Here is a 10,350-nt window from a genome sequence, read left to right on the forward strand (position 1 = left end):
CCTCCCCGGCGCCGCCGGCCCGACCTGCTACCTCGGCGGCGCGGAGAGACCGCCCCGCCCGGCCCGCCGGGCTCCTCTCACCTCGCGACCTGGCGGCTGCCGGCGGCGCGGCCCCGGAGGCGGCGGCTGCCCGTCGTCGCGGGCCGGGCGGCGGCAGGAAGCGAGCGGCGGCCGCGGCGTCCCCACCGTGGCGCAGTTACCATGGGACGGACGCCCTCTCCCGCTCCCTCCGGAAGTCACCGCCGGCGGGGCGGGGGAAGGCGGGGCGGCCGGCGCCGCCATCTTGAGCGTGTCACCCGGCGCGGCTCCCGCCCGCCGCCATGTTGAGCGTGGCGCGGGGTTCTGCTGAGGGCTGAGCGCCCCGCCCGGCTGCTGGGGGAGCGGCGAGGAGCGGAGCGTGTGCGGAGCTCCCCGAAGAGCCGCAGTCTAATGCACACACTTTAAAAATGTATCGAAACTGTGGGAAAGTCCTGTCTGGGGTTGAAAGGATTCCCGTTTAGTCTATGGAGATTACACCGCGAAGGCCACGGTGGCCCCAGGAGAGTTTCATCCCAGGCTGTGACGCAGATCAAAGTCCATGCAATGGACCACCCTTCATCTGTAAAACGGGTCAATATTGCATATAAAATTTCACACACACAATGTACGGGAAACAGTATTATCTGTACAGGTAAATCCCATGCTCAATTCCTAGGAAAATCTCGCTCCAGCTGCAATTGTGCCAGCTTTTGTGTAGGCCTCAATTTTTAATTACATGATTGTGTACCTTTGCATCCCAAAGGCGTCTGTCCTGTTTAGTGCATGGAATAGGCTGAAATACAGATGGGGAGTCTCCTTCAAGCACTTCCTTTTGCAGTTGGAATAAAAGTACATCGTTGTGATTTTTCCAACCAGAATTACACATGGGATAATCTGCAGTGATTATCCCTTGCACATGATGAGCTGTTTCACTTTCATCCCATCGCAGGGGTAATTGGCTCGCTAAAAACCTCTCTGAAGTGTGTGAAACACCCAGCTCAGCCTGTCCATGGCTTGAGAACCACAGCTTGCAGCTCGAGTCACACTCAAATCCCCTCCTTCTCTCCTCATTCTCCCTCTGGGGTTTGCTTGACGTGGCTTTTATTGGGAGCTCAAACAATTGTAATCTCTAGTTGTGACTCAAACCTCCTCCTGAATGTCAGCGTCTCCTGCCTCAGCCCAAAGGTTTGCCTTTGGTCAGGCGGGGCAGAATCAGAGCGTAAAATGCTGTGGAAGTTGATGTTTCTAACGCTGTCAAGTTTGGGACTTGAACTGCACTCGAGGAACATTGCGGTGACTGGGAGGGAGCATATGAATTCTGGAGGAGATTTTTCTGTGAAGAAACATCAGCAAGTGAAACAGGGAAAGCTCCATACCCTGCATCTGCAAAGGGACTTTGCTGCCAGCCCTGGTCACTTAATATCATGTTCTGCCACTTTGTTTCTAACTGTACCAATTTTTTCCATAGACTCAAGTAACAACTGAGTCATGCAATAAAGCTTTTCTCATTCCCATTTTTTTTGCCACCACACAGAATAGATTACAGGATATCATTTATGCTGCAGTGATCCTCCACTGAAGTACACTAACATCAAGAAACGTAAAATACCTGTTTTCCACACCCTAGCTCCTGTCTTTCAGTGCCATCTAGTGCCCACGCATGGAAGACATACTGTAGCTAATCGAATTTTTCCCCATCAGATCGATTTGCCATAATTAATACATTTTGGAAATTGATAGATGGCACAGGTAGAACGTATATTAATACAATATTTCTCCATATAAATCTAGCAATGTACAAATTCGTATTTTTATTTTATGGCACTAAATTCTGACACAGATCTCTTTTACATTAATTAAATTAAAATGAATAACACTCACAAATCAAACATATATATATATCAGTAATTTACTGTTGGCTAGGCTGTTCTCTGTAACCAATTAGATTGCTTTGGAAAATAGTGGTCTCAGAAAAAAAAAAAAAAACAAACCCTGAAATAATATATCACCTTTCTTCATTTTCAGCTCTACTGAAATGGAGTGGCCATGCAGATCAGAGCCCAATCACAATTTCATTTGCAAAGTAAAACTGCAAGGCTTGGAGTAACAGGTCTTTCTATCCACCTACGAAAAGGAATAAGATGTTTTTTGAAACAAGGAAGAGACAAAAAATGAAGGGTTATCCAGAGATCATCTGACTTCAGGTTGTGACCTTTTATGCCTTCATGCCTTTCCTTACAGAGATTGCTAGTTATTATTCTCATCAGCAATTAAATAGTTCTTAACCTTCAAACACCCTTGTCTTTTACTGTAACACATAAACTTGAGAGATGCACATGAGGGAGTTACATCATCTCCCCATATTACTGCTAAGAATGCATTTAATGGCCAGTGCAGATAATTACCCCATGAAGATCTCAGATTATAAATTAAGATGCAAATCCTGAGTAGCAAATACAACAAAAGGAATATGAGTGCAGAATTTATTACAAATAAATTACAAATAATACAATAAATTACAAATAGTCTTATGCATATCCAGATCCTTGTTTATATTTAACAGATCTTACCTTCCCTACCTGGCCATGAAAAAACTGGAAAGTCACTATTCTCTGAACTAGTCCAGCTAAAGAGGAAACAAAACAAGGTGCTCAGCTGCTCCCATGCTAGTAAAAATCTAATTTAATTAGAGCAATTTCAGATCACAATTCTGACAGCTGTGTTTATCACACTTTCTTCAAAGGATAGAAATTAGCATTGACTGACATCAGCATCAAAGCTTATTTATTCACCCGCCCACATCCTACCAGCCCTTCTGAGTTTGTCTGTTTATTTAGCACTGTAATAACACCACAGTAAATAAGATTTCATTTCAGAGCGTGCGTGTTTTTTGTCAAAGCATTTAGCGCAGACTTGTTGGAATGCCACGGTAGAGCCCCTCGTTGCAGGTTTGATGAAAGAGCACTGGGTGTTCTCCAGAAAAAGCATTCTAAATGGTTAACAAGGAAATAACCTGGAATCCAGAATTTCTTTTTCTTTCTTTTTTTGTCAACGACTAGAAAATATCTGCCTTTCAGCAGTAGCTAGAGACAACCGGTCAATCCTTAAGCTGCAAAGACTGCCCAAGTCTGCCAAAAGCTGGGTAGGGTGGAAATGAAGCCTCCTATGGATATGACCCAGGCAGAAGTGGCTGACCACAGGCCTCCTCTGTTATGCTTTGCTTACTTATGAAATCAGGAGAACAAGCACAGCTCTGCAAACAAAGGGACAGTGTGGGCATTTTCTGCCTTGCAGTGGAACATCAAAACTAATGAGGGAAATAGTTATTCCTTCCCAAGGTTTATCGTGCTACAGCCAGGACAGTAGTCTCCCCTGATCAGTGCTATCAGCCTTAGCTGAAACAAAAATATCAGAGCCCTCACTGAAAGATGTAATTCAGAACATGAACAAGGAACAGCATAGCTGTCTCCAGTGGGTGTATGATTCTGAAGAGAAGTCAAAAAACAAAACAAAACACCAGAGAAAACAGGGAGAATAACTAATTGGAATAAATTCCACTGCTTTAACCACAGAATTACTTTCTCAAATCCTGAGACTTAATATGCCACAGAATTATCATAAGACAATGGTTCTGTGTAATGAAAATAATTTCAGTTTCAATATTTCATGCAGCAGTGCAGACAGACCTGTGGAGTGTGCCATCTTAGCTGGAGCACTTATTGAGTCTGACCACTGGTTTATACAGCAGGAGCTGAAAGTGACAAATTCAACTCTCCAATTCTGAAATTAGGAAAAACCAGAAACGCCAAGGAAATGAGACACTCAGCAGCTGGTGAGAGAGAGATGAAAAATTCACAACTTTCAATCACTCACAGCACGTGTTGTGCAGAAATAGACTGAGCTCCCAGTTCTGCTTTGGAGGTTGTGTCATTTCCAATCTTTCCCGTGAGACTCAAGCATGGCTTATGGTGCTGATTTGCATGTGGATGAATGAAATGTCTGCTTTCAGTGATTGTATTTCTGTCTTGGTTTTCTCTAGGTGAGAAAGAAAACAGCTTTTGGGGGATGTATGGTAAATATCCCATGCTCTAAACCACTGCACTCAGACTGACCTTAAAAAAACCCTAAAAATAAAAAATAAAAAAAAAAAAGAGAGAGAGAGAGAAAAGAAAAAGTTAGGGGATGCAACAGTGTAATACTGATTTGCATTTTCAATGGACAGCACAGTGGCTGGAAGATTTAGTTTATTCTGTTTAGCTAGCCAGAAACCACACAGGCCAGTGTAACCCCAAATTTTGGACATGCTTTTTCTTGACTACCATGAAAATATCAGAGAAAAGCATAATTTACACATCCCTTCAAAAGCGTTGTCCAGAAAACTTGTCTTGCATGGTACTTTACATAACCCACTCTTCCAGCGGTTCCCCTCACTTTCTTCAGGCATACCAGTAACCAAAAAAGTGCAACAAAGAGTGTCTTAGGACAATATTCAATATCTCATAGGAAATTACTGTAGTAGCATATCAACTAGGATAAAAGTATTTTTTTATTAGATTAGTTGATCTATGAAGCAAATCTACCTTCTTTGTGAATACTTCCCAATACTTTAATTTGCAACAAAAATATGGAATCTGGAGAGCAAGAATTAAGAAAATCATTATTATTAATGTTCAAATACTTGCTTTGGTGAATATAGGTAAATTTCACGTTTCCAATCAGCCAAAGTTCTTTTTTTTTTTAATTTGGTTTTGATGAATAAGGAAAAAAAAATCTGCATTTGCCCCGAAGAAAAGAAGATTCTGCCGGTTGATTTAGGTACATCAGCATATTGAATTCCTTTGTTATGCCCCAAGCAGTAAGTTTTCCATGTTCAGAAGTCATCAGCTAATGGCAAGTCCAAGACCCATGCATCAGAAAATAAGAACTTCAGTTAATGGGAATCAGATTACATGCTCCAGCTATCTCTTTAGCTTAAACAGAGCAGTAGATGTCACTGAGGCCATGTTCTTCCTCACAAAACTCCCTTTACTCTTCCATGATCATATTGGGTTTTTTTTTTTCTTTACTGCACATTAAAATGTTGCTGGCTGAGCAAAGGGAGGAGTTGTGTTATGCCACAAGCTGGTAACAATTCACTTGTGTAAGTTACTTTAATCAGAGATATATTGGAACAGCAACAATCAGCATTTACTTGTTGCAACACTTTCTGGGGCCCATTCTGAAACTACATTAATATTTGCAAAAGCATTTTGTGAGAAATCCACTGCATCCTTAATTGATCTTCAACACCCTGTACTCCAAGGTGTCTTTTTTCACTCAAAAAAGTCCATGTCATTTCTCTCAGAGCTCTCCCTACCATCTCCATCTTCCTGAAGATAAAACAGTAGAAAATTCATTACATAAAAGGCAACTAATGTAGGTATCTTCTGTCAGGAACACTTAAAATATGATAACTGTCCCAACTGACCTTGCACTGAGACTCCATCACATAAGGCTGATTTATGGCTGTAGCTTACATGGTGAATATTGACAAGACATTTGTAGTATCAGAAGCCACAAAACACAGTTAAAATAAATCTTGAAAAGCAACAACGTGGAAATAACCATCAGCAAATCTGCTGTTACATTTTAGAATTGAACTTGTTTTGCTTTAGCAGCAAAAAGCTGCAAAAAGTCGTTGTTAGAGCAGGGAGGGTGAGCTGCATTCACCTCTGGCTCATGTTTCAAGAATCCCAACTCTTGTGCTATCCTTTTCCTCTCAAGTTACTCCCTCTACTAAGGAAGCCTGACGAAATGCTGTTAAACAGGTTTAAGTATCAGAGGTTCAAATTTAAGTCTGTTAAAGGGAAATAAGCACATTTGACAAACAAGAAACAAGCTCAAGTGAGAGATCTCAAAATATGCAGCCAGAGCTGAGGTCCTGTTTCAAAATTCAGTTGCATCACACCTAAAACTTGGAAAACTACATTACCAGTTCCAGATTTCACTTTTCCAAAGTAGACATTCACTTTAAAGCATAAACTGGCACAAGCTGACACTTCAGGCTTTCAGGGAAGTTGTGCTGCAACTAAATTGCAAGAGCCCATGTGTGATTCTTTTCTAAAGTTAAACTGGCTCACCAGAACTTCAAATACAGACTCAGACATTTTCAAGTTTCAACAACTTTTGGAACTGCTTCATTGATAGGCGATGAAAATTGAATTGAAAATTACAAAGTCCATAATCTGTTATCTTCATGGGTTTTTTTAAAAAATCCCTTTTTCTTCTGTAGAATTTTATTGCTAGAAAAACTCCACTTCACCACACATTTCATGCATCCTTAGTGACAAAATTTCACCCAGTTGATCATCCATGCAGTGTTTCCTCCAGAGGCTCCAGGGCTTACCTTAGATCAGCTAAATATCCTGTACAGCCACCATTGTTGCAGCCATCAATAACCAGTCTCACAGCATAACAAAGCAGGGCAGGTTATTTTCTTACTGGCAGGAATTAGGATAATTGGAGTTACCTTACATTATCCAGCTGGATTGCCCAACAGCAAACACTGCTAATAGAACCAGGAGCGTTACAACAGAACACTCTTTCAGGAAGACTTTCAGGGAACTGGTGATGGAAAAAGGGTTTAGAATTCAGGTTTTGGGAAGAGTTTTGTATCACCTGAATTCCCAAATGGCCTCTATGGTTAGACAAAGTTAATCCTGTACAGTGCTGTGCAGTTAGTGACCTATCAAAAAACCCTCACCTAGTCAGGCTGAATTTGGGATATTGCCTATTGCAAAGATGCTCATAAAGGCTCAACTATTTTCTGTTTCATGTTGAAAGGGTAGCCTGACATAAGATCATAAAAGCTGCTGGGTTGATTGTTTTTGCCCCTGGAGAGAACAGCTTTTCAATATGTCCAAGGACCCTTAAGTGCTCTTCTCTGCACAGCCAGTGTGGTTGTCCTCATTAGCTTTCTCTACACATCACATCCAGTTACTTGGCATGGCTGTTGCTGAGGAAAGGCACCCCTGCCTCTCACTGGACACCATCCTGCTGGGAAACCTTGTGGCTTTGTGCCTCTCTCCCCCAACACACACTTGGGTAGATGCCTGTGACAGGAAAGCATCCAGGGACCCCAGGAAGGCTTTATTTGCAATGCAAGGTTAGAACACACCAAGTTTAACTTCACATTCTAGTCTTGTTCACGGAAAGTGGAAACAAGTGGAATAGACAACATTTATTTAGGGCAATCTTGTATCTCGCAGGTTGATAGATTTTCATGGTTATACTGAGATTACATTCCTACAGCCACATTGATTTCCATGGAATTGTTTTGTATTTGTATTCCTGTAATCAGGCCAGGAAGAATCAAATGTTCCATTTAAACCATTTTTTTTTCATTCAGTGGTATATTTTTCATGCTCTTCTAGACCTGAATTCTGGACTAACTGTAAATGAGAAAAAATATGAGGGAAGAGAAAAGAAAAAGATCTGCTTCATGTATACCAACTCATTTGGATTAAAATCAGTCGTGGCTAAGGCTGGTTTTTGCAATATTCAGGGGGAGCTGTTTCAGGCCAGTTGCTCAGCAGTTCTCTGCAACCCAGCACTGGGCTAAAAACAACTTTTCATTAGCATTTGAGAGTCTGTTAAACTTACCACATTTTATTAGTATTTATTTATTAACAATTTTCAAAATCAGTTGCCCTGTACCCTGACTATGGATTATTTACCTTATCTAAAAGAAAAGATGGACATATGAAATCCTAGGGAAGGTTTCCTCCCTTAGTACCATTTAAAACTGCAGCTCCAGTGCAGGTTTTAATCTAATCCACTATTTTTCCTTGAAACCTGCCTGCACATATATTCCAACTCTGTGTGGCAGTGAGGAGCAGTCTGAAGTTTACTATAACAAACAATTATATATTTATAAGTTTACTATATACAAACAATTATTTCTGGCTCTGACTTCCTGCAGTAGGTGGGTGCCCTTGTCCACCTCCACAGGTGTGCTGTCCTGGGCAGTTGGTCAGGATGTTCTCTGAGCTGGTGGAGAGAAAGAGGTGAAACCCAGCGACAGACCTTGGTGGCTCATTTCAGACATGTCACACAACAACTCTGTCATATTTTCCTGAAATTCTGTCCACAAGATGTTTTCTTACTGAGGAGATTTTTTTTCTTTCAGCAGGAGACAGAAGACATTGTGGAAGCTGCAGAGAGACTTTGTATCTGCCTTGCCAGTAGAAAGGCTTTTCCATTAATAGTTACAGTATGGGGGTTTTTGAAGCTGTGTTGCCAAAAGCAAATGGTTTGAATTTTAATGTGGCTTTGAGTTCAACATTTTCCCCTTTCTCTGTTCATTAATTTCCTCTTATATTCCTAAGGATCTACCATGTATTACAGTACTTTTCACAGGAATTCACATAATCTGATTTTAAGCTTTATGTGGATTCTTTTTCTGGTCAATTCATTACTACTTGAAAGTTTCTGCAGTTTTAAATACAGGAGCAAGAAAGTCTTTAGTGAAGCTGACTAAACCTAGTGATGCATGGCTCCAATTTAACAAACCTGTCAAGAATTACTTGATCTCTCTTGGTCCACCCTTAATTAGAATCATCCTATTCTGATTTTTGTACAAGTGCTTTCTGCCAAACTGTGAAGTTTGCACAAAATTCATACCATACCCAACATACCACACACTGATTGTCTACCTGTGTGATAAATATGGTTTTCTACTCTTTTTATCCACTAAGACTGCATCTGGGTATGCAAGATATCCTTTATGGGCATTGTAAAATGTACCCTTTGGAAAAAGCTGATGGGCTGATAACAAGCAGTGCAGTCTGAATTGTATTGATAGCGCTTATATCATTTGACCAAAAGAAAATAGCTAATTTTAAAAAATCATCCGGGGTTTTAAATCGTGATAATCCCTTGAGACAACACCAGTAAGTGTTAAAAGGAGAAAAAATAGCAAAGTGCCAGCTTTGTTGCTTGAGTCATGATTGCATTACAGTTAATTCATCCTTAAAGTAAGTTAATAAATCATATTAAAATAAAAATAAATTTTAAAAAAGAAAAAAATTTAATTTGCTAAGGAATTAAGTGGTTGCAATTCAAACTGCCCCAAAACAGAGATACAGCCTCCAAGGACACTGTGAACTAAGGAAGCTAGAAGAAAGCTTTAATTTTGAACATAAAACCAAGTTAATCTGCGAAGCTGCATCAAACACAGTTCTTTACAATTCAGCTTCCAATATGATCTGCCACTTAGCAAAGAAGAAAGCCTGTAGCCTCTTTTAATTATCTCCTCACACTGGCCAGATTCAGCTAATATATTATTTGCTTTAAATAATCCCATGAGTAGCAGAGTTTCATAGAATAGGGTATGTAACAGCCACATAGAGATCTGAATTTGGAAAGAACCAACTCTTGGAGACACATCACCTTTATCCTATTTGCCAGTTTGTCAGACCAAACAAGACAAAAAGGGCAAAGTTGCCTGTTTTATCCCACAGATTCATAACTCCATGAGGGAGCTCTCCAGGTTCACATTAACCTCAGTTGTGTCATATTTAATGTGGCTATTGGAAGACTTACTCAGTGGTCTTTGCAAATACCACACTTTCTGTATTTCTGACTTTCTCCATTTTTAATACTGATGTTTTGCTGTGTGGAGATTTCTCGTTATTTTTTTATACACATCCTTTGCTAAACCTCCTGTTCCCTGCTGCAATCCTGATCTGCAGAAGCTGATTGAGTTCCATCATTCAGATGTTGTGTGCACAGGGCACTGCTGTTATGGTTTTACAGAATACTGCCATGATTTAACCCTGGCTGGCAGCTCAGCACCACAGAGCCACTCAGTCACTTCCTAACCCTGGGGGAGAGAACTGGAAGGGTTAAACACTGGTGGGTTGAGATAAAGGCAGTTAACTAAATTTAATAATTTTTTTTTTTAAATAAAGACAGGGAAAAAAGAAAATTAGGGGGAAGAACCCAAGAAAAACAACAAACTGATGCCCAGCCAGTTTCTGAGCAAGGGGAGTCCCTACCAACTTCAATTTCTCTGGTTTGATTGCTGAGCATGGCATCACATGCTGTGGGATGTCCCTCTGGTCACTGGGGGTCTGCTGTCCCTGCTGTGTCCCCTCAGAGCCTCCTGTGCACCCCTGGCCCACTCCCACCTCTTCCCATTTTAAAGCTGGTGTGCTGTTCCTGGGTGCACACCAGCCTGTGCTGAACAGCTGTGTGAAAAACTGCAGGAAAACACGAGCTCTGCTGCCCCTTGGTGGCCATCACTCCAGCAGAGTCCTGTGGGATTTTTTTGATACATTCAAAAGGGCTCTG

General features: G+C 41.1%; 1 protein-coding gene and 1 long non-coding RNA gene across 2 annotated transcripts in view; one reads left to right on the forward strand and one right to left on the reverse strand.

Moving 5' to 3' along the window:
• Positions 1–239, reverse strand: part of DISP1 (dispatched RND transporter family member 1) — an 86,540-nt gene extending 86,301 nt beyond the window's left edge. Inside the window, exon 1 of the mRNA XM_085054725.1 lies at positions 82–239. Coding sequence (XP_084910851.1) covers positions 82–203 — 122 coding nt within the window. The 5' untranslated portion in view covers positions 204–239. The remainder of the gene's footprint in view (positions 1–81) is intronic.
• Positions 240–648: 409 nt separating this feature from the next.
• LOC146439186 (uncharacterized) lies at positions 649–4,193 on the forward strand. The gene is made up of 2 exons (XR_014850695.1): positions 649–732; positions 2,044–4,193. It is a non-coding gene; the product is annotated as an uncharacterized LOC146439186 (long non-coding RNA).
• Positions 4,194–10,350: the final 6,157 nt, after the last annotated feature.

Source organism: Lichenostomus cassidix, chromosome 3 (assembly GCF_008360975.1).
Source record: "Lichenostomus cassidix isolate B80296 chromosome 3, HeHo_3.0, whole genome shotgun sequence".
Classification (NCBI taxonomy): Eukaryota; Metazoa; Chordata; class Aves; order Passeriformes; family Meliphagidae; genus Lichenostomus; species Lichenostomus cassidix.